This window comes from Marmota flaviventris, chromosome 13 (genome assembly GCF_047511675.1).
Source record: "Marmota flaviventris isolate mMarFla1 chromosome 13, mMarFla1.hap1, whole genome shotgun sequence".
NCBI classification, from domain to species: domain Eukaryota; kingdom Metazoa; phylum Chordata; class Mammalia; order Rodentia; family Sciuridae; genus Marmota; species Marmota flaviventris.
In genome coordinates, this window is record NC_092510.1 from 28682218 (window position 1) to 28706138 (window position 23921).

Below are 23921 nucleotides of genomic sequence, written 5' to 3' on the forward strand. Positions count from 1 at the left end.
AATGGAGGAAAGAGAAACTGTTTCACCTCTTGTCTATAAATAAATAGAAAACACTCATTCAGTCAATAAATTTTAGGTCTGTTTTGGTGAGCTGCAAGTCGAATGTTTTCTCCTAGATGTTTGTAATTATAAATGTGGAAGACTCAATTCTTCCCTGGGACTGGAGGGTTTAACATGATGTTTCTTTTGCCCCGCGGACATCTGTCTACTCTACTGAGGTCAGTTCTCATTTTAGTTAGCTTTTTCGTGGCTGTAATGAAAAGACCTGACAAGAACAATTAAAGGAGGAAAAGTTTACTTGGGGGCGCATGGTTTTAGGGTTCTCAGTCCATAGAGAGCTGGCTGTATTCCTCAGGACTCAAGGTGAGGCAGAACATCATGGCACAATAATGCAGCGGAGAAAAGCAGTTCAGGACATGGCCACGAAGAAGTAGAGGGAAAGACTAAGTTCAGCTCACAAAAATAAATCCCCCAAAGGCACCTCCCCAATTAGGGGATTAATGCACACTGATTAGGTCAAATCTCTTATAATCCAATCATTTTACATCTAAACTTTCTTGCATTGCCTTACACATGAGCTTTGGAGGGACACCTAATGTCTAAACCAAAACAGTTCTGCCTCTAATCCAAGAAAATGAAAAGATAACACTTTTTCTTAAGTAAGTTGTGAACTGTTAGGGAATGTTGCTTTTATTTTATTGAAAATTCTCACAGTATCTCCCAATATTTTAGTTAACAATATGAGTCCCTCCTTCTTTTCTCCATTCCAAATAATTCACATACTATGTCCTAATCATTTTTGAAGTATGGAACATGCAAAGTTGAATACTTTAAGGCTGTGATGCTCACAATCCTTGTGGAGAAACTTCTGAGTAAAAGATTCAAAAAACCTTTTTATCTATGTGAAAATCACTTTGGTTGAACTTGTTGATATTTGATATAGGTGGCGTGTTGGCTACAAGCAGCACTGCTTACAGTAAAAATGAAGCCAGATTGGTGGGAGATCTGTGACCAGGACTATAAATACATAAACTCTTTGCTTTGACCTTCTTAAAACAGACCCTGCAAATAGAGTGGGCCTTTTCTTGCATGGCCCTGGAAGCTATATTCATAGGCAATTGCAAGAAATATTTTTCGTATAAACATGTGGCTTCTAAGGCAAAGTGATTCTCATATACACCCATATGGCCCATCTTGCAAGACTGAAGAGCCACTTTGAAAGCAGCGGTTGGGGCAGCAGAGGAGCATAAAATAGCTCTGGGACTGCTGATTACTCTTTCTGAAGAAATATAGCAGATATTTCCCTACTGATATGTTGTTTCTATCATAGGAGTATAGAATTACCTCTGGAGACCTAATGAGCTCTCTGAGTTTGATTGACCAATTGTAAGACTTCTGCAAATAATTACCAAGTATTCTGGTACATGCCAGTCAAGGTTTATATGCAAAATGTTTTAAGAATTTCTGCTCTAGTTGTTCTGGTCGGGGTTTAGTGCTTGTGAAAATGCTTGGTATGCAATACAAAAAATATCTTCCTCCTAACACCTGAACTGATTTTCCTATAATTTCACATTACCATAATTAAAAGAAAATTTCATAATTAGAACCCAGTAAAGCATGAAATTTGAAGAGTAGACTGAGTGTATATGCTAAGAGACTGGGAAAAGATCTATAAAGATAGTGAAAGAAATAATGACCTGTATCAAATTATAATTTTTATTTTTATGGTCTGTTTCTTTCCATATATAGTTGTATTCCTCAATGTATACTAAAAACCACCTCACATAAACATTTCTAAAGTAGAAAAACAAGAGACTCAAATGCTAGACTGTACCCTAAGTAGACAATATATCAACTTACTTGTATTCCTGTATAAATAAGCTCACTTTTATGAATATTATTATAATGACCTACTTAACTACACTTAATGAGATAGTTACACCCATGATCTGACTCATAATTAATTAACTCTTCTGAATCATTCATTCAGCAAATATCAGGTAAGTACCAATCACATGCTCAAGAATGTATTAGTCATTCAGGATTCAAAAGTGAGAAAAATAAACATGATATGATGTAGTTTCAGTGAATTTTGTTGGCTAAGAGATGCTTAAAAAACAGAAAATAATTCACTAGTCTATGATAATTAAATAGTAAATATATTTATGAATTTGCTATCTGTTTTTGCTAAAATATCAGATAAGGTACCATTCAACACCTATGCATTATAAAATAGGTTAAACATACTTGCTTTGCTCAAATTCTGTTAATGATTTTGGAGAAAGGTAGTATTATATATGTTTGACTTCACGCTGCTAGCGATTCCTTCCAGATCATGACCAAACTGTCAAAACACTTCCAAAGATTGGACTTAATTTGCAAGGAGCAAAGGCTAAAAATAGGCAACTGTTACATAATCCTATTTGTCTGAAATACAGGTAAACAGTGGCTACTGAATTCTCATGCAAGGGCTCCCTTGATGTTACCTAGTTAATTCTGCAAGACACTTAAGAGTCTGAGAAGTCAGGTGATATTTTGCAATCTGGGCAAGAGGTCCTAAAGCTTAGACAAGAAGCCCGAATGTGTTATATTCACTGAGCTATTACATCACTATTTCAATAGCTATTCCTGGTTCTCTTTACATAGTTCCTCAGAGTTTTGTCCACACATGCTGGGTGCAGTAGCACATGGCTGTAATCCCAGCAACTTTGAAGGCTGAGGCAGAAGGTTCGTAAGTTTTAGGCCAGTCACAGAGTCACAGCAACTTAGTGAGGCCCTTAAGTAACTTAGCAAGATGCTGTCTCAAAATTTAAAAATGAAGAAAAAAAGGGCTGGAAATGTAGCTTGGTGGTAAAGTGCCCTTGAGTTCAATCCCCAGTACAAAAAAAGAAAGAAAGAAAGAAAGGAAGGAAGGAAGGAAGGAAGGAAGGAAGGAAAAGAAAAGAAAAGAAAAAGGTGTTTTGTCCACACAGATTGGAAGGTAACCAATATTATGGAATTACTAAATAATTAAGGCACACCTCCCTTTAAAACATACAATTTATTATCATCTCTAATCATAAATTAAATGATTAGGATATATCATATTTTATTTAGAAATAACATATAAGTTGGGTTTTATTATGATGCTACTAGCAAGAGTTGATAGACAGGAATGGGCAAATATTTTTTGTAATGGGCCATGTAGTAAATATTTTAGGCTTTATGTGGTCACACAGTCTCTTACACATAGTCCATTTCTTAACCCTTTGAAAATGTCAAAAACATTCTCAGTTGGATGGTGACTGGGAAGATTTGACCCATAGTATGCATTCCCCTGACCTCTGGCTTCTAGGCCTGGAGGGTAAATACATGGACGGTAAATACACCCATAGCCACCTGTATCTTCTTGGTAGCAGTAAGCACATGTTTCTATTTTTTCTACCTCTACTTGCTAAGATTTGATATTGATATTGAATAAACAGTAAATGTATATTAATCAACTCAGTAAATACAATTTTCAATTTAGACATCAAATCAATGAAGGTAGTAAGAATCTCTTATCGATTATTTTGCCACATAGTCTTACCTATCTATTATTCACCAGATAGTCTCACCTATATCCTCATATTTAATTTTACTTGATCTCCTAATGATTGTTTACTGCACACATTTTTACCCCCACTTCATACGTAAAGAAATTGATTCTTGTAAGTTAAATGACTTTTCCAAGTAAATACAACCAGTTTACTTTGGAAGAACTTGAACCAGATCTCTTGAGGCCAAGCCTTAAGGATTCTGCAACAGTAAACGAATATATTTAAGGAGAAAAATGCATATATCTTTAGGCACATACACATTTACTAGAGCAAAAAAAAAATAATGGTGCTTTAAGACTTTTCCTGAGACAAATGTTCAGAAGTGTTATGTTGAAGCTATTTGGATCAGAGTTCACAGGTTCTTTTAACAGGGTATCATAATTATTAGGCTTCTTAGGTGAGCAAGTAAAAGATTCTATTCAAGAATAACATTACTAGCCTAGTGGTGTCACTGGCATAGTGTGTATATTAAGCCTGAGTGAGGCCCTGGGTCTGATCCCCAGTACCAGAGGGGATAAGATAACCAGTAATGAAATTAGTGCTGGCTCCAGCACCCCCCTCCTCTTCAGGGTGTAACTTTGCATCTCTGAAAACATAAAATGCAAACAACAATACAAGACAAAACAAGCAAATAAACTGCTCAATGAACTTTCAAAAGGCAAAGGATTTCATACTATGATTGAAAATAATATTTGAGAACAATTTCAGTCATACTCAAGGCCATGAAGGATCAGAAGTGTGAGATCAGTAAAAACAGAAGAGAAAAAATCAACCAGGATGGCAACGTGACAGTGGCTTTAAATGAGAATGATTTGTCAATAAAATGATTCCAAATGGTCCTTGGAACAACCCATAAAGATTTTTACAAACTGTGTCTGTTTACGACCCTACTAAAATTCAAATTTCATCATATTACAGAAAAAAACTACAACTTTAAACATGATTCATTTTTGTTTGATGTAAGAATGACTATAGTAGCATGCTCCGTTAGATAATAAATGACATGCAGTTTCATAATTCTATTTTCATTGTTCAAAATAAAGCACTGTTTGCTACATTTATAACAAGACTTGGGCCTCAATTTAATAGATTCAGCTTTAATGTTTTTTCCCTTAACACCTATTTATCCCAATAATAAATCCCTCCTCCAAAGCCTATCTAAATCAGTCAGCTGTGGCTCAAGTAAGAGAATAGGAAATTTGTTGCCCTCTTACTTTGTTGTTGTTGTTGTTGTTGTTGTTTGGGTACAGGGGATTAAATCAGGGGTACTTAACCACTAAGTCACATCCCCAGCCCTTTTTAGTGTTTTATTTAGAGACAGGGTCTCACTGAGTTGCTGAGGGCCTCACTAATTTGCTGAGCCTGGCTTTGAACTCATGACCCTCCCGGCTCAGCTTCCCCAGCCACTGGGATTACAGGCATGTGCCACCATGCCCTGCCTGCTGCCCTGTCTTAAGAGAGCAGATATGGTGATAGGATTGAAATGAGTCTCATTGAAGAAGTAACTTCATCTCCAGTGTATCCTCAATGGAAGTCCCTTTCCATTTCCTAAAGACTTGTTTCTCAAGTCACTAGGAGGCATGAATTGTTGACATCAAAACAGTTTTCAAAGTGATATTCCCCTGTGGATACAAGATAAGGATGGAAAACATCAGGCCCTGCACTGCATGCTCAGCATCAGTAAGATTTCCCTTGAAGTTCTCTTGCAGTTTCCTAAGTCTAGCAATGAGGATCCTATTTCTTTAATTGACATACTACTTGCTTTGGTGAGGTGTGAGAGCACAGGTTAGGGGCACAGGGGCAGCCCAAGCCATGATGTCTGCTTTTCTCCTTTCAGGTTGAACAGGGGGGCATAGAGAAGTGTGTTCACAGAACCTCACTGCATGCTATTTAGGAACCAGAGTCAGATTCCTTCTTGATCTAGTATCTAAATATCAAATATAAAACACTACGCACGAATGCTATAAAGGTTTTATTTCGGTATTCATTTGGATTGAATCGGTCATAGTCATAAACCAAGGCAAGAAGTATATAGATGCCTACCCACTTTATGTTAAAGCATTTATTTATAGTATTTTTCTTTCTCCTGTCTCGAGAATAGTTCCGGGTAATGTAGTGGTTATAAATGACAATCTCAGAAATGGAAAATCCTATAGCAAATTAACTAAAATTTTCTCCGAAGTGAGAATTTTTTTCTAAGTTGTCTTCTTACTCTGAAGTACCTTTACTGACATTTTTCTCCCCTTCAGGTCATTGATCCGTGAGATTATGGAATTGTCTCCTCCCAACACTTGGACCACTTTCCTATTCAGTGCCCACCACAGTTACAGCAAGTGGAGAACCAGGAAGACCAGCATAGGCCAGGTAGATAGCACTGAGGTAAGAACTCTGTGGAGGGTGAAAAAATGATTTAGATTGATTAACCAGGGGAGACACTGTCAGACTTTTATTGTCGAGTGATAGCTCAGACAATCATAAAGCCCAGTATTCTTTTCAAAAGACAGAAAAGTGAAATGACCTGGCAAACGTTTTCTTTTCCTCTCCCTCTGCCACTTTGAAACGGAAGAATTCTGGATCCTCACTGTTAACCAAATGGCATTTACAGTTCTCAGTTGGCATGGGGCAGCTAAGAATCTAAAATGAGGAATGCTTATTCCATTTTCATTTCCATGGAAACCAGTCACCAACTGGTGAAAACAAGGTAGATCAAATTTTTTTGAACAAGAATGTTGAAATAATCACTGTTTTAAAACTTTTCTTTTATATCAGGATGGACAGCATGGTTTAATCTCAGGAACACAGAGATGTCTAAGTGGACAAACAATTCCCTACTGCTTTACAGTTGTAACTCTTCTTCATGGTCATAATAATTATGGTATTCTCATGAGTTTTATTCATCATCCTTTGAAGGACAATTTGCTATAAATCCAATAAATAAATTATATAATAAAATGTGAAATTTCAAATCCAAGAACCACTTTCAAAACTTATAATCATGTTCCTTTTTTACATACCCTTAGTAAATGCATGAGGGAAGAAATGTGATTTCCAGAGGAATAGACCATGACCCAGTTTTTAGAAGAGATTTGGAAGGATTATTCTATTTTTTGAAACTACTTTGAAAAATCAGAGCTTGAAAAAAGACCACTGAAATAACCAGTTGTTACACAGTGAAGATGGTCCCCATAGCTCTTAGGTGTATTCAGCATTTCCGAAAGAATATCCGGGCTATCTCCCTCCCCTTCCACCAAAAGACATACATACATACATACATACATATATACATAATATAAATCTAGGTATCATTTGCACTGTTTGCATATTTAAAACACAAATATTCCACATTAAGTCAACATAATTTTCTCCAAAGAAGAAACAGAATGAAAAATGTCAAGAATTCATTTAACTTAGATCTCTGTCACTAGCCTCATCTAATGACAAAATCTCCAAGTTAGCTCTAATACCCTGAGTTATTACATGGGATAGTAGAACTACAGTATTCTGAAAATTTAGAACACACTGTCTGTAATTCTCATGGCAAACTGCAAATGGCTATTTTCTCAGGAGATAATTAAGTCCCCCAGTGGCAACAAGACCTGCCCAAAGTTATTACCATAACCTTTGAGCTTCTTTCTCCCTATCAGATTTTCATGTTCACATCTATCCTTTTCAGACTCAATTCCTGGTTTCTAGCTGTAACCCCAATTTAGAAATATCACCGTGTCTATTTCTCACCTCATTAATTCTAATCTTCCCATATTAAGAGAAGATAAAAAAAGGTAGAAATGTCTGACCTCAAATGCTATCATTTTTAATAAATGCAACTCATTTATGATCCTTATTTCTAACATTTAAATCTCCAGTTGTTAAAATAACATCTAAGTACTAAATTTGAAGTTGGTCCAATATATATGACCTGTTTCCTCTTTTCTACATATGTTATTAAAGTGGGTTCACTTCAATTTTTTAGATCAACACATAACGTTGGTAAGTAAAAAATACATTAAGGAAGTTGATAAAGATATAAAAATAAGTTAAAGCACCCTCTTTCATTAAAAAGAACTATCCCCGAATATATTTAGTTGGATGTGTCATAACACAGACACATATACAACAACAATAAAGAAAAAAAAACAGCAAAAACGGATACAGAGAGAGATTGATTTTGGCTAGAATACAAATCTCTCAATGAATTACTTGAAAAGTTTTACTTATCAGTAATTTTCTGTGAAAACAATTTGTGTAAAGTTTATGCTACTGATATGGCTCCTTATTTCAAGCAAAGCCAGCATATTACACCTAAAACAAACAAACAACAACAAAAAAATCCCTCAAAATCAAAGGTTAATTAATTCATAATTTCCTTCTCAGATGCCTAAGAATAAAAATCAATCAATATTAATAAATGCAGCCTCCGGGAACATACAAGGATTTCTTTGCAGTCATTTCTTTTTAAGAGTCCAAGTGAAAGTCTATCTGTTAAAATATGGAATCACCTTAAAAATGCAATTCTTTACCAATTTTTATCCCTACCTAGTTTCACAAACCTTTGCAATAGAAAAATTTAGGAGATTGTTTGGGCTTAAAACCTCAGACTTTTCATTTAACTAATGTCACATAGTCCAATCCCTCTAAAGCTGTTACAACTATCCCTTCTGAGAGAATTCACTGCAGGTGAAGATGTTACAGGCCATTTTTACACACCTTCATCCCAAACATCTCAAGAAACACCAGTATCTGATTGAGTTAATCTGATATTTTACATAATATTTTGTACATAAACTGGCAATAAGTGTTGCTTCTTAATTCTAGCTAGGGAAAACACTGGCAAAAAACAAGTATTCAATATATAGGGGGAGATTTTTCTTATTGTTGAAATCTTTATGTATGCAGAGGCATTTAAGATACATAGGAACAAAAGAACAAAAATGGCAATTAAGGCACTTTTATAAAATAATGAGAAATCTAAGAATGAGAACAAATTAATATTCACTTTAAACTTATTTCTGCCATGAGTTTTAGATTCTTCATTGTAAATTTGAATATTTTGCATGTCATGGATGTTTTCTTTCCCTTTTTGTTCAAGAAGTGGAAAGGAGCCAACCATGGTAGCATGTGCCTATAAACCCAGTGACTCAGGAGGCTGAGGCAGGAAGATCACAAGTTCAAAGCCAGGCTCAGCAACTTAGTGGGACCTGGTCTCCAAAAAAACAAAAAAGTGGGGGTTGGGGATATGGGAAGGGTTTGGGGATGTGCATACCTAGGTTCACTCCCTAGCACCAAAGGGAAAAAAAAAAGAAAGAAAGAAAAGGAAACAGGCAATAATTCTCCCTAGAGCGGGGACATTGCAATACTCATCTTCCAACTAGGTTATCTTAGTAATAATGAAAATGCACACCAAGATAAGACCTTATATTTAAAAATCTCTAAGCATAGTAGAATAACAATATAACCATTACCATTCACCAGTATAAAGCACAAATGAAAGATGCCGTTTTCAGACAGCTACAAAAAGATTAGTTAAAACTCAAATGTAATGTAGGAAGGATTAAGTTGTGAGGCTAAACAGATAGTGAACATATTCTAAATTCTACAAATATGCCTAAAGATTCTGGACTTAGTCATGAGGGGTTTTGTTAGGATTTACATCTTAAATGTCCCACTAATGTCATGGGTTGAAGGCTTGGTCTCCATCCTGTAGTGCTACTGAAAGGTGGTGGAGCCATTAAGAGAGGGGTCTATTGGAAGAAAGTTGGGTCACTGGGAAGTTGGGCTATTTCTTATGTGCCTTTCACTTTTGCTTTCTGGCCACTATGAAGTCTACAGACTTCCTCTGCCATGTGCTTCGGCCATGATGTACTGCCTTGCCACAGTCCCCAGAGCAACAGGGACTAAAACCTTTGAAACCATGAGCCAAAATAAATCTTTCTTTGTTTTAAGTTGTTTATCTCAGGTGTTTTGTCACAGTGGCACAAAGCTGACTAACACAAGTTTGAAGATAGAGGGAAAATACATTCTGATTTGAGTTTTAGATAAAGGAAAAGCTGCAGGGAAAACATTTTCTGCCTTTACCTCTTTACCAAAAATAAAATAAAATGACTCAGTAAGAAAATGTCCTCTATTCATGAACTTGTAAGGAGCTCACTAATACTAAAGCACTATCAGTTACTACAGACATTGTCTCAGTATTTATCATTTTCTTTGATCAGTCATTTTCTAAAAGGCTCTCAATTTATCCTACAGTGATAACTCCTCTACAAAATACTTCTATAGCTTATAACATGAGTTTAGAATTGTATATTTTGTATAAAAAGAAGTTTTTATTTCAAGTACGATTCTAAAAGGAATAGCAATTTAAAATACATTATAATTTAGATTTTTTAAATTAATTTTTATTTATATGTGATAGTGGAATGCATTACAATTCTTATTACACATATAGAGCACAATTTTTCATATCTCTGGTTATATATAAAATATATTCACACCAATTCATGTCTTCATACATGTGCTTTGGATAATAATGTCCATCACATTCCACCATCATTTCTAACCCCATGCCAAGGGGAATAGTTAGCTACTATTGCTTCTCTGAATTAAAACTTCTCCATTGTTTATGAAGAGAGTATTGAGTGTCTGGCCCCAATCAGAATGTCTTATGTGATACAAGGCATTTGAGTTCAGAAGCTAAATTCACTTTCATAAGCTGTATGAACCTGCCTTCATTATTTTTACTTTCTTCCTATGAGAAGAGGAAGAACTGTTAATGACATTTGACTTTGGATTCTTTGTTATAACCAACTACGTAGAAAAGTAGTTAATTAAAAGGATATTGGGCTGGGCATAGTGGCACAAGCCCGTAATTCCAGTGGGAGGCTGAGAGAAGAGGAATTCAAGGCCATCCTTGGAAGCTTAGTGAGACCCTGTGGAGTATCCCTGAGTTTAATCCCTAGTACGGAGAAACAAAAACAAAAACGAACACACAGGACACACACATAGAGGATATTGGGAAGTTCAGAATGTCAGGCTTAGGATTAAGAAAAACAGAGCTAAGTATGAAGAAAGGACTATTGAGAGAAAGAGAGAATGCAAGTTAAGTGCATTTAATGATATAATACACTTGAGTATTACTTACCTGAAATCTTTAGGACCCAGAAATATTTTAATTTTGTTTTGTAATTTTGGCATATACATAAGGCACTTGTATATCTTCAGAATGAGACACAAGTCTAAAGACTAAATGCATTTAGAAACATTATATACACACCTTGAGGTAATTTTATACAACGTTTTAATTCTATGCATGACACAGTTTCACGGTGTCAAATTTTCTACCTGTGGTGTCATGTTGATTCTCAAAAAGTCTAGGATTTTTGTAGCATTTCAGATTTTGGATTTTCAGATGAGGAATGCACAACCTGCATGAGGTGCTATCAATTTAGGATCTAGAGCACATGTCCTGTGCACTAGACTATGGCAAGGGAATTGGATGGAGTGGTATTCATAACTGGTTGCCATACTGGAGAGTAGTCTGATCTCTACCAAGATACATGACAGAATATTCCTTATACATAAAACAGAATTCAGATACTGAGGGACCAAAACAATTATCTATTCTATGTATCAGACATGAACTTTTACAATTCGTATGAGAATAGAACAAAGCAAAAACACTTCGTCAACTTTACAAGTTACCATTCTTAGTAGACGAATGTTCCACGTTTGAGAAAGTGAGATTTGCCTAAGATGGCCTGGGAAGACTAATGCCATTCAAGGGACCTGAAGACTTGCTCCTTTTTTTTTTTCTCCTTCTCCCACGAAAACCACATTCTGACCCTGCTGAACTCTATTTAGACTTTGCTGAGTTTATAGCTAAAGGCAAAAACAGTCAAAGTTTCACTGGGGGACAAAGTTATTCACTACTCCTCCCCACAAATCATACACCAAGCTTCTCAGAGCCACAGAACTGCTCACACAAATGCCAAATAAGAAGCTTATGTATAATGAGTTCTAAAAATTATTATAACAACATAACAATAACTTTTCAAGTACCACCATGTGGTGTTTGTCCATGTATCAGCACCAGCCTGATTTTATAGGGTATTGCTCAATATATTCTCTTAGTTTATAAAGGGATTATTCAGTTTTATTAAACAACTTATCTAGCAGTTACTTAGGCCTCCCTCCTTCGCCGCACACATTTTCCTGTTTTACTTCAAATATATGTCATAGAAATTTATGAATGTGTATTATCCATATAGATTTCAGAAACCCATAAATCTCTTAAGGAAAATATTTTGTGAATTAGAGATGGGCACCATCCTTAACAAAGTACTTTATTAAAATAATAGCTCCTTAACTAAAGACAAGGAAAAAAACATTACACAGAGATATATAAAGAATTATGGGCATTTTGTTTCAACCAGGATAAATTATATATGAGTTAGTATCCCTTGTCGTTGAAATAGGTTTTACATTGGGCATTCCAAAAGAAGCTTATAGAAACACAATGAGAAAATTGGATGAGCATAAATGGAATAAACTGATGTTAAAAAGAAAATACCTACAAACAAAATATGAAAGAAAGAATATTAATGTAATTTGTAATGGCTTATTCAAATCACTTATTTGCATTTAGCCCATAAAGATTTTTCAATGACTATGAATGAATATACAAATACACCCATAAAATGGGTATTGTTCTTATACCTCTATGTTGTGGAATGTGATTCCACCGTAATGATGTCACCAGTATTACTCCCCACAGAGGGCTGAGCAATTTCATATTAATTCAGTCATGAAAGAATTAAGCCACAGCATCTCTGTTGTGGGGAAAACTAGTCATAATGACAGGGGCCGCTGCTGTCCCATGAATATTGTGCTTCAAAGTAGGGACAATAAAGTAAAAATGGGGTTGCTTCTGAGATTATTCCTCACTTTGGGGACACCTTCCGTCCCCTTTGAAATGAAATTTCAGTTAAGTCAAGTCCCTTAATTCTTCAGTCTCTTCAGTTCAAAACACAGTTGCCCTCAGATGCTCTACTGCCCATGGCCTCTAATTACTTTGTATGTGATACAAGAGATGGCTGGACAAGAAATAGAACAAAACAATCAGGTGTTTTTATTTAAGTACAGTATTGACTACTTTCCACTACTTTGGAAGTATTCAAGGAACTTGTCATTCATTCAGGAAGGAAAAATAAGAAAATTAACATCATGAAAGAGACTAATATCCAATAAAATCAACAATATAGGTCAACTGAAACTGCCATCTAACATGAATCCCATTCAGATCACCAAGTATGAATAACAATTAACTGACGTGGAGACTGGGCAATTGTTGGAGACAAACATGTGCTTCTTTCTCATGATGACCTGATACCAGTGCTTATGCAGAGATCAGGATATCGGGATGGTGGAAAAAGAAAGGGATATGAGACAACCTGATACACGTAGGGCTGGATCATTGGGGAGGAAATTAGTCGACATATGTAATTGGGACAAAGTGTAGGAGGGGGTATGATCCTATGAGGCTGAACCTCAGAAGGAGAGTATGCCAACCAAGGGCAGGAAGGTCACACAAAATCTGTAGCAGTCAGCTAATTTCAGCCAAGGATGTTACCACAAGGTATTGTATCTGCAATTCATGCAAATTGAAATGCATTTAGTAGCATATGTAAATTATATGCAGACAGTGTGTGGATATCTAAAAATAGGAAGAGGTAAACTCTTCTAACAAAGGTCATTCATTTCTAAAATTCATGAGACTTCAGTTTGTGATGAGTGTGGAGAAAGAAGGGATTCAGGAGAATCTGTAGGGAAGTCACAAGTACTCTACCACCCTCCTCAATTCTTTGGAGCTCTTTTAGGTGCCTTATAGGCAAAACAGTCCTCCACAAGTCCCCAAAGTCAGACAGAGCCTCATGATCTCATTCCTTTCTTAGGGTAAGAGAAGGTTTCTTATTCCCATAGGGATTCCTGGGCTCAGTCTTCTCCTCCTACATAGAACTTTTTTTTTTTTTCCACAACTCACACTTCCAGGGCACTTCCAAAGATTGTCACTTAAGTGCAAAAACATGAAGAAAGTGTCTTTTACTTATGATTCCAACCTCGAAGAGTCCATATGTTCAAAGAAAGAAAGGTGAAGACAAACACCTGCTTTCTGAGGAAACAGACCACAACTTTATCTAATTATTTATTTTCACCTATAATATCAATATATGTCCATACTGTGACATTTTGATAAACTTTCCAAAAACCTTTTACTTACATTGTGACACCTGATAGTTAGCTTAATTAAAAAACAAAAAATCCTGTTAATATATACTAGTAGACATGTTTGACAACACAAAGATCCAAAGTACAGCTTAGCCATGTCAACTTCTTTTTTTAAATTTGTTCTTTTTTGTTATACAAGATAGTAGTATGTATTTTGACATATCATATGTACATGGAGTATTACTTTCCATTTTTGTGGTTGTACATGAAGTGGTGTTACACTAGTAGTGTATTCATATATGACCACAGGACAGTTATGTCAATTTCTAATCAGGCCAATTCTTAAGGCTTACCTGCCTGCCTGCTGGCCTGCCTCCCTTTTTCTTTTTTTTAACTATATAGGTTTTCGTAGTCCTGTGTCTGACTTTGAGCCTCTGCAAGTGCCAATGGTTCACTCCTTGTGAGATCTGAAAAAGTAGCACCTGGAATCATTTGAATGACCTTCATTTATTTCCACTGAACAAATACCATCGTAGGCTCGAATTTATATAATCCTTTACTGTACTAAATGATCTGTGTTGCTTATTCAAAGACACATGAACTTGTAATGTTAGCAACCTTTGTAGACAAACTCCCTTTGGAGAAACAGAGCCTAGGTACCAGCTCTTAGTGAAGCCAGGCTACTAAAGGTTTATAGGAATAATGCTTCAGCATTCTTGTTGATGACAGTTTTTCCTCGGTAGTAAACTTACTGATGCTCATGCTCAGCCAACAAATTAATTCTGTCTACTTGACCACAGATTAATTTAACTATGCAGGTAAAAAGATGGTGTGGGAACAAATGAGTAGAAATTCTGATCTTGCCACTCATTGCCATTAGGCAAATTACTTAACCTCTCCAGACTTCTCTCTGAATGTTAGCTGTTGTGAACAGTAAATGAAACATGCAGATGTGCTTATTTTATTATTTTATGCTTATATTGCATCCAGATATAGTCAAGTTGAAATAAATTTACAGATTTTTTACTGTTTGAGTTAAACAGATCTACTGACACTGAAGTGGCAAAGAAAGTTCTGAGAAGAAGGTTCACCAAGATCACCGACATAAAAGGACAAAAAGGCTAGCGCTACTATCCAGGTCTCCTCTAAAAGCAGAGCATTGCTCATACTACACTGCCCTTCTTTCTTTGATCACCTGTGACATGAGAACTAATTAAATATGCATTGATATAACAAAGGGCATATTTTCTAGCCTCATACCCTTTTTTAAGGATTGCAGTTAAAATGCACACCTCCCACTATCACACATACACACGCACATATACGTAAAGACACTGGGACAACAAGGTTCTATTGTAATAAACCGAAATGCTGCATATAAAAACTATGACACCTCTATGAGCTTATAAGGAGAAAATTTTAAATTTAGTACTTAAACTTTGAAGGTGCTTGATATGAATGAAAGGGAAACCAATATCTAAGTAATATATCAATAATATTAAATGAACAGTCTGCAGACTGAGTTTTAGTATTTTAGCATTTACTCAGCATGTTTTTTATTCTGTTTGCTATACAGGGAATGAAATAAATAAAACAAAGATTCTTTTCTCCTGAAGTTGCCTTCTTGTTCAGTATCTAATATGACTGCTAGCTAACCAACTTTTGAGTTCTCGGGTGCTTTCTATCATGTTGGTAAAAAACATCAATAATACACTGCTAAGATTGACCTCTCAAGGTCTTCATACTCCAAATTTTCATATTTCAGAATAGAAGGATACAAGAGAAAATATAAGGATCCAAAAGGGAGGTTAGAGGAGAAGCTTAAAAGAGAAAGATAAATAAATACACCTGTCTGGAAAATCTGCTCAAATGCTTAATCCATTATTTAAAAAGGATACTTACCTCCTCCCCTTACTGCAATTTCCATCTGCTTTAGAGGCCCTAGGAACTGGTGAGTTTGTTTTTTTAAACAAGAAATTTAAATTCAAGCAACTATCAATTATTCATGTCAACAGTACAGGAGGTTTGCATAAATTATACCAAAACTTCATTTTAACTTATAGCATCAATCAGACTCTTTATCAAAACTGTTACTGAGAGCCCCCAGAGACTAAGTCTTCAAATCCTGGAGGAGAAAACAGTGAAATCAACAAAGAGGAGAACAAAAGAGTGTGAAGGTTGCATTATCATGACTATGAGCTCTGGAATAATTAATGTGTTGTTTTAAGAGGATGAATATTTATACTTCATGTAACAGGTATACAGGAATTTGAGGTTAGATCACCATTTTGTATATCTATTCAGCTTTCATTAGAGAATAAATAGCCATTTATCAATGCCCATGAATTTATTTATTTTTTTCTCAGTGGTATCTGAACTTTTCTCTTCTACTTCACAAAGGTACCAGGCTAAAAAATAAACATACCTGTGTCAGTTGAGGGCCTATCATGGAACGTTGGGATCTTTTATAATGGGCAATGTGTTTATTCCAGGCCCTTATTATATAAAGAGACACACAGGGTATGGGGAATCAATACTCTCTTTACTGATATGGTTACCAGTATCTAGGAAAAGCATCTCCAAGGGTCACCCTTAGGGCCACATGAAAGGAATTATGAACTTCAGAGATGCAGCTAACCCAGTGACCCAGCGTGGGGAGAATCAGAGAATTCATACCCCTTCTTCACTCTCCTGCATCTCCATTAATCTACCTGAGACTTCTATTAGCCAAATTTAATGAGAGGCCAGAGAGCAAGGAAGTCCACAAATGCTGTTCCTAAAGATCAGCCTTATGGAGTGGAAAACAGCACGTAGGCCCCCTCTAAACAAGACCATTTAATAGAGCAATGACTGCGACTGGGATACATTCTGCTAATTTACCTAGATGAGCCAATCAAGTTGAGTACTCTTGTAATTATTCTGAGAAAGACCAAATGGACATATTATTACATCCTAAATTAAATTGAAAATTATCTTCTCAGTATCTTTCCTTGCCTTCTATTCTGTATATTGGTAAATAGGACTCCAATTAGAGTAGGGAAATTTCTATAAAAGAATAACTTAACTGGTATTGTAGAAACTCCTTGGAGGGATACCCCGGTTACATCAGGGATGGTGAGTCACAGGGGAAGTGACATAAGGTGGAGGCAGAGGAGGAATTCTCCAGGGGCAGATGGCAGCACACACAGGGATCCCAGGAGTGAGGTGGGAGGAAAAGGAGTGGAACAAACAGGGCAGAGCAGCGTTAATCATGAGGAGGAGGTGGGTCCTGAAGGGTCTTGGATTTTTAGCATATATCAAGGTACAAAAAGATTTCAATGTTCTTATTTTAGTTCAGAAATATTGTTTAGGCAGCAGGAGGGGATGATACCAGAGACAAGAAAGCAGGTCAGAGAAAGGGGACACAGCAACACAATGGTCAGTGTGAATGGATGGAAAGGGAGGGACCACCAGACCTCGATGACTAATGTCTGCTGAGTTGAAGGGCAGGGATGGCTGGCTTCAGGTCTCAGAGAAGCCTCTGCCTACTAGGACTGAGACTTTCCATGTGAGGCCACTTCCCAGAAATGTTATTTACTTCATTTTGCATCATAAACGCACAGGAATTTTCTAAAATATTTGTTGCAGGTTCTTTCATGAATATCAAATCTATGACCATTACTATGGTCTCAATTTCTGTGTCCTACCAAAATTCACGTGTTGAAATCTAATTCCCAGTAGGGTGGTATTAAGAGGAGGGGCCTTCCAGCAGTGACTAGGTCTTGAGGATACAGCTCTTGTGAATGGGGTTAGTGTCTTTATAAAAGAGGTCTGAGAAAGCTTGTTTGTTCCTTCTGACATGAGGACCCACAGAAGGTGCCATCCATGAAGAAGGGAGACACTGAATCTGCTGCTCTCTTGTTCTTGGGCTTTCCCACTTCTGGAACGGAGGACTACATTTCTATTGTTTATAAATCATCCAGTCTAAGACACTTCGTTATAGTAGCTGGAACTAACTGTTGTGTACAAAAAGTGGAAGATAATTTTCACATTTGCCTTATTTGAAAATGCTAATCTTCCAATAATATATTTATAATCAATGTTACATAAAATGTAACTACTATATAGTCTAGATATTGGAGATGTTATCTTGCAGAAGTATTCAGGAAAAAGTTTTTGAAGATATTTGGAAAAATAAATCAAATTTTGATAATGACCCTACTTTTCTTTGATAGGCTTTATCTGTCCTACTATGCTATAAGATAACTTTATCTTAATCTATTTAGTCAAATCCTGAGTTATGAAAAATAACTCTGTATACCTGTTAAGATCATAGATAATATGGTTTGAGTTTTTTTTCCCCCTAGTACTAAGTTAGGATATTTCCCTTATAATCAGAAAATACTGGCTACATTCGTTGGCTGTGCTTTGGAACACAATCTCTGGAAAAACTGTCATCTGCAAAAATAAGAAAGAGACGGCCATGCACATAATAGTTTCTGCAACATGACGACATTCTAAAAACCAGAAATGATGTGTGAAAGATTAAAAAAAAAAAAAGCGAAAATGTATTTCCATCTACCCTGGTTAAATCTTCCTTGAAAATAGAGATAAGAAACAAAAGAAAAAAAGCCATTCCTTTTAGAAAATGAGCCTTTAACCTAGAGGATGGTTTATTTTGAAAAGGAATTAGATTCTGGAGCTACACACCACACATCCTAAATATAATGCAGTGGTTTCATCTCCTATCAAATATGTTTCTATGGCTTAATCAGAGAGAACATTTAACAGGGAGCAACCCAGGGAAGGACTGATCTAACTCAGACATCAATAATTCATTTATCAGAAATAGAGTAGTGGTATGAGATGCCAGGAGACTGTTTTGTTTGTAGAGAGGTATTTTTTTTATTTTAAGCCCATAAGAATGCAAAGCTGATATGAATAAAGGCAAAGCTAACTCTAAAGACAAGGTATTATGGTCTCTTCTCCTAGTGTTATTTCTTTAGCATCAGTTATTGGGGTTTGATATACCTCAAGTTATTGAGACTTCAAAAAGTGACAAGTAAAAAAATTTTATAACAACTTTTATACTTCAGAGGTGTTTCCATCACTCCAAAGCTTTGGCACCAGAAATGTAATCACAGGAGACTAACAGACATCATTTGCATGAGGTTTTGAAGGTATACTATATATGCTCCATTAGCCCTGAAAATCCTTCAGGCATTAGAGTTTCTTACTGTCATCTCCAAGTTCAACCCAAGCACTTGGCACAGAACCACTTCACACAGCAAGGTATCAATGAATACTTGTTGAATGGATGAACAAATACATCCAAGCATGAAGATTCCAAACATGCTCTGAAGCCACTCTTCTGATTGAGCAATGTGCAGACATTTGCATATCATATGCCTCAACTTCCTGATTCCAATGATGACTAGAGATTTCTCACATTCACCATCTTATTTCCAATTTAAGCCCTCATACTTCATGGAGGTAGGTGGGAAAAAACAGACTGCGGACTGAGTGAGTCACACCTTCCAGCCCTTAAACAGAAAAATCTAAACTTCTAACCCTAGAAGAAAAAGATTTCCAAGTCTTAATTTAGATTTGAAATGTTCATATGCACACATATTTTGAGATAATTATAATTTTTAACTGATTATAAAGAATTAGATATATGAGTAGAACACATAATTACAATGATAACAGTTATAATTATCTACTACTTATTATGTACTCAGCTTGGGGTTCTACACATTTTATTGTTATTCTTTAGATGTAAGTATTTTTATATCATTTTAGGGATTAAAAAAAATACCAAAGCCCAGAGTAATTAGACTCAAAGAATGATAAAGCAAATCACTCCAGGAGATCCAGGGCTAAAAGTCAATTCTTCCAAATTACAAACCCACTCATAATTCCTAATGCTATGTGAGTTCTATCCAAACAGAATTATCCATTTATGGATCCACGCTTGAAGTCAGATCTATCAATCATGTCTATCAATATGGCCTCAAAGGTAGAGAGGATATTTTAACCACAAATGCCTGAATACATGCTTTTGGTCAGTCAAGATTAAAAAACAAACAAACCAACAAACAACAACAACAACAACAAAACAGAGCTACTGAGAGGAGCTAAAGGACATCAGGAGACAGCTAACTTCCATAAAACAGAGGTATGGAATGCTGGTTCGAAAATGCCATATTTCACTGTCAAGACTACAAACCTAAGCACACATCTGGAACAATGCTGGGGTCCTCCAGCAAACTCCCACTGCACTCAATGAACCATGAAGAGTGCTTAGAATGGGTCAAAACAGGACACACTAGAACACCCTAGAGAGAGCGTGACCTCAGGGATTCTTCATGAACAAAAGTCTTAAAACAAAAGTCTTGGGGAGTGGCCAAGTTTTAAAGGAATCCTTACAAAGAACAAGGTTGTAAAAGAGTAGTGTGTAAAAAGCCATGAAAGTTGGTCCTCAAAGAATGTCTATGCATAGACATCATGGTTAGGGAGGTTAGCCAGAGCAGACACACCCTCAGAGAACAGTTGCCACCCCCAGTGAGAATTTCAAAGCAAAACCACCACACACGGGTTTAGATACATACAACTAGTTACAGGGATTAGCACATTGGTCTTAGGTTTCTACCTGTTCCTTTATATTCTGCACAAGAATTACTTTAGGTGTTAATATGATCTAGACTTTCTTATAGTTTTCCTGCTTCTCTTTTGACCATACAATTATTAATGTGATAAATTTAGTGAATGGATATAACAGTTCTGCTATAATATATGCCTTAAAACACCAATTTTATCCAACATGATTGATATATAAGGGAATATTCTGAGCATATGTGAAATCTGAATTTGTTTAGATAGGATTTTGTCACAGAAACTCTAGGTGAATGCAGAAAACACGCCCAGATGAACCGAACCTCATAGGAGTACATAAAACACAAAGAGCCATGCGTCTTAGAGGCACAGCAGTCCATACTTAGCCACATCTGGTACTGCAACTTCTGTGTGTTCTCTGATAACCCTCCTCCCACTCCTCCCTATAATAACTGGCAAGCTGCCATTCTTCTGACAAGGGCCATCCTGGGGTGGGAGACATCGCCCTCCATTCTGCTTAACTTTAACCTCTTTCTCTCTGCCTGTTGTATATTTTTCCTGATTATTCTATGTCTTTTATTCTTGGTTTTCACATTGATCTCTTCTTCTCTTACTCTTTTTCTCTTGTACACAGGGTAGAAAGCAAATGAGAGTAGATATAATGAGCATACACTTCTATAGGCACACGTCAAGTTCTTGATCATGGTTAAGTGCCACTTTTAAAGTAGTTTTAATTATTTCTTAACTACCATTTTATTAGATCCCTATCGTGTGTGTGTGTGTGTGTGTGTGTGTGTGTGTGTGTGTGTGTGAGAGAGAGAGAGAGAGAGAGAGAGAGAAAGAGAGACAGAGATAGAGACAGAGACTGATGATGTTTGAGTATTAGACTCCAACTCAATGTTTTCATCACTCTGTGTTTTAGGATTTGGCAGATTGCTATTGTTTTTAGGAGTGCATATCAGGAATGCATATGTAGCATGACAGAAGAACAAACTATATATTGAAATTTATCAGAGTTTTTTTTTTATTAAGACTATTTTTTGAAAAGTTTTAGATTCACAGCAAAACTGAGAGGAAGGCAGATATTTTCCATATTCCCACACATGCAAACCATTAGTGCCTTTTTAAGTACTGAGTGATTCAAGTCTCTTTTTCATTGTTTCATGCTAGTTTATAAATTAGGACAAAAAACATCAGCTCTTGTTGTCTGAAACTCTAACCCCTTGTGTAAAATTCACTCAACATTACAATCTAGACAATAACAATCAGGTCTAAAAGGAAACTATCCAGTTTAATTTAGCCACTTTCTTGTTTTGTTCGGAAGTTCTGGAAAAGTTTATATCAATTTGTATATTAAAGCTTTCACCACAGTCATATTAACTTGGTTGTTAATATTAACAAATAGCATATTTCTACAGCTACTTTGTTAAGACTTCTTTGTAGATGGGGAAAAAAACACATGCAGAGTCACAATTTTTCTAGGTCATATGCTTTTATCTAAATTTATTGACTTACTTAAATACTACTAGCTGAGAAGTTTCCCCTAGAGGAAAAAAAAAAAAAGAGAGAGAGAGAGAGATTGCAAATAGCACATAATAGATGAGCAGGACCATTTTCCTTACAACTTTTGTGATCCTAGCCTAAAACAGGTAAATAAACGTTCATATGAAAATATCTAAATCACAGCATTATCCTAGAGGAGCTTTTCAGTAAAAGTGGGGGGAACGTTAATTAATGTGATATACTGATTAGAAATACCAACTAAAAGGATCTGGGTCGTTAAAAGTAAGAAAAACAACTCACACTGACTTACTGAGGAATGTTAAAATAATCTATCATCTAATGGATGCACTATTTCATTTGCATTCACTAAAAACTAGTATAGGAACTGGAAAGTGAAAATGGGCCTCTTGGTTGTGGAAGGACATAAGAAAGGCAATGCCTTCCCCAGATGGTAACAATTCTTCTAAGTGTTTCCTATATATTAGTGGAAACCTAATCACAGAGAAGAGAGAAAAGGAGAAACAAAATAATAAAGCCCCCGATAGTGGCCTCAAATGTAGTAGCCCATCAAATTTGTTGAATTTAGGAGAATCAAATAACTCTCTTTGGGGGTACTTTTGCCTCTCCCATTAGTACCACTATCTTTAAACAAATGGGGTGAAGACGGTGAGGGTGATGTCCTCCAATTCAATTTTCAAGATATGGAAATACTGAGCCATTCCCCAGGGTTCTCTCTGCAACCTTTCTTAATTTGTGAACCTCTCCTTTTTATTACTCAGAAACTTTGCTGAAAAGACGCCTTTTCATTTTGCAGTAAATTAGGCCCATTGGTTACCAAGCATTTCAAGAACATACTTCCCTTAGCATGAGCAGAAAACCTAACTCCTGCCACCACCCTTGACTTGAGCCTTACTTGTTCTCATTGCTTGCATCGTAACGAGGCATTGGGTCCAAGTCATTCCCATTCACATCACAACTTGCCAGAGCATCCTATGGCCATGGAGGAGAGAGCAAGAGAAAAGAAATGGACAATCATTAATTAGCCAGTGACCTACGGGCTCCCACAATCTTAAACACATTTCTGCTAGAGAGTAATTAGGTTAACTAAAAACTCATGGTTCACTGGTGTCAGGATGCCTTAGGGAGGGTCTGCTGGTTTAGTAATTATCAATGCTGCATTTTCCCCCTCATGGTGAAGAAGTGTTCAAAACAGACCAAGGAGAAACTGCTTCATTATGCCATCACTGTTCCCAGTGCACCTGGAATGACCCAGGTCATGACATGTGTGTGTGTTTCAAACATGTCCTTTTCCACTAAGTACAACTCAAATATCTGGAAGCAAAGTGATTTATTCTCCAGATTTACTCCTTATTCCTTACTTGAATTTTTGAACTTGTTAACTTCTTTATCATAATTAAGGATTTTAGAAGGCAAAAATTATTCATATATAATTGGCAAGCCAACTAAAAATCAATATTAGTTATTTATTCCATTAAGTACCTTGGGACCCCTATTAAACATTTGTCTGCATTCAGATATTGTATCTCCTATAAAAAAGGAAGCCTGTAATTCAGACTTTACTAATACTCAAGGGCTTTTGGACTAACCAAAATGATGAATAAAGTTTTCTTATGCTGAGGTTACAAAATGAGGATACAGAACCTCCAAAACCGAAGTTAGATTTGTTTGCTTTTAAAAATACTTATGATGGGGTTGGGGTTGGGGTTCATTGGCAGAGTGCTTGCCTCGCACATGTGAGGCACTGGGTTTGATCCTCAGCACCACATAAAAATGAATAAACAAAATAAAGATTTTGCATCCATCTATAGCTAAAAAATATTTTTAAAAAAATACTTATGAAAGGGATGGGATTGTGGCTCAATGATAGAACACTTGCCTAGCATGTGTGAGGCACTGAGTTCGATCCTCAGCACCACATATAAATAAATAAATAAAACAAAGGTCCACCAACATCCAAAAAACATATTTAAAAAAATACTCATGAAAAATTTCCAGATACTATAAAGA

At 36.1% G+C, this 23921-nt stretch overlaps 1 protein-coding gene across 6 annotated transcripts in view; it reads right to left on the bottom strand.

The window, feature by feature from the left end:
* The window catches only part of Pcsk5 (proprotein convertase subtilisin/kexin type 5), a 434410-nt gene that overhangs the window by 275213 nt on the left and 135276 nt on the right, over positions 1 to 23921 (bottom strand). For all 6 annotated transcript variants that reach the window (XR_011704087.1, XM_027940145.2, XM_071600559.1 and 3 more), the window contains exon 5: positions 22807 to 22883. Coding sequence is in view for 5 of the 6 variants with exons in the window: in XM_027940145.2 (XP_027795946.2) it covers positions 22807 to 22883 (77 nt within the window). In the remaining variant the exon portion in view is untranslated. The remainder of the gene's footprint in view (positions 1 to 22806; positions 22884 to 23921) is intronic.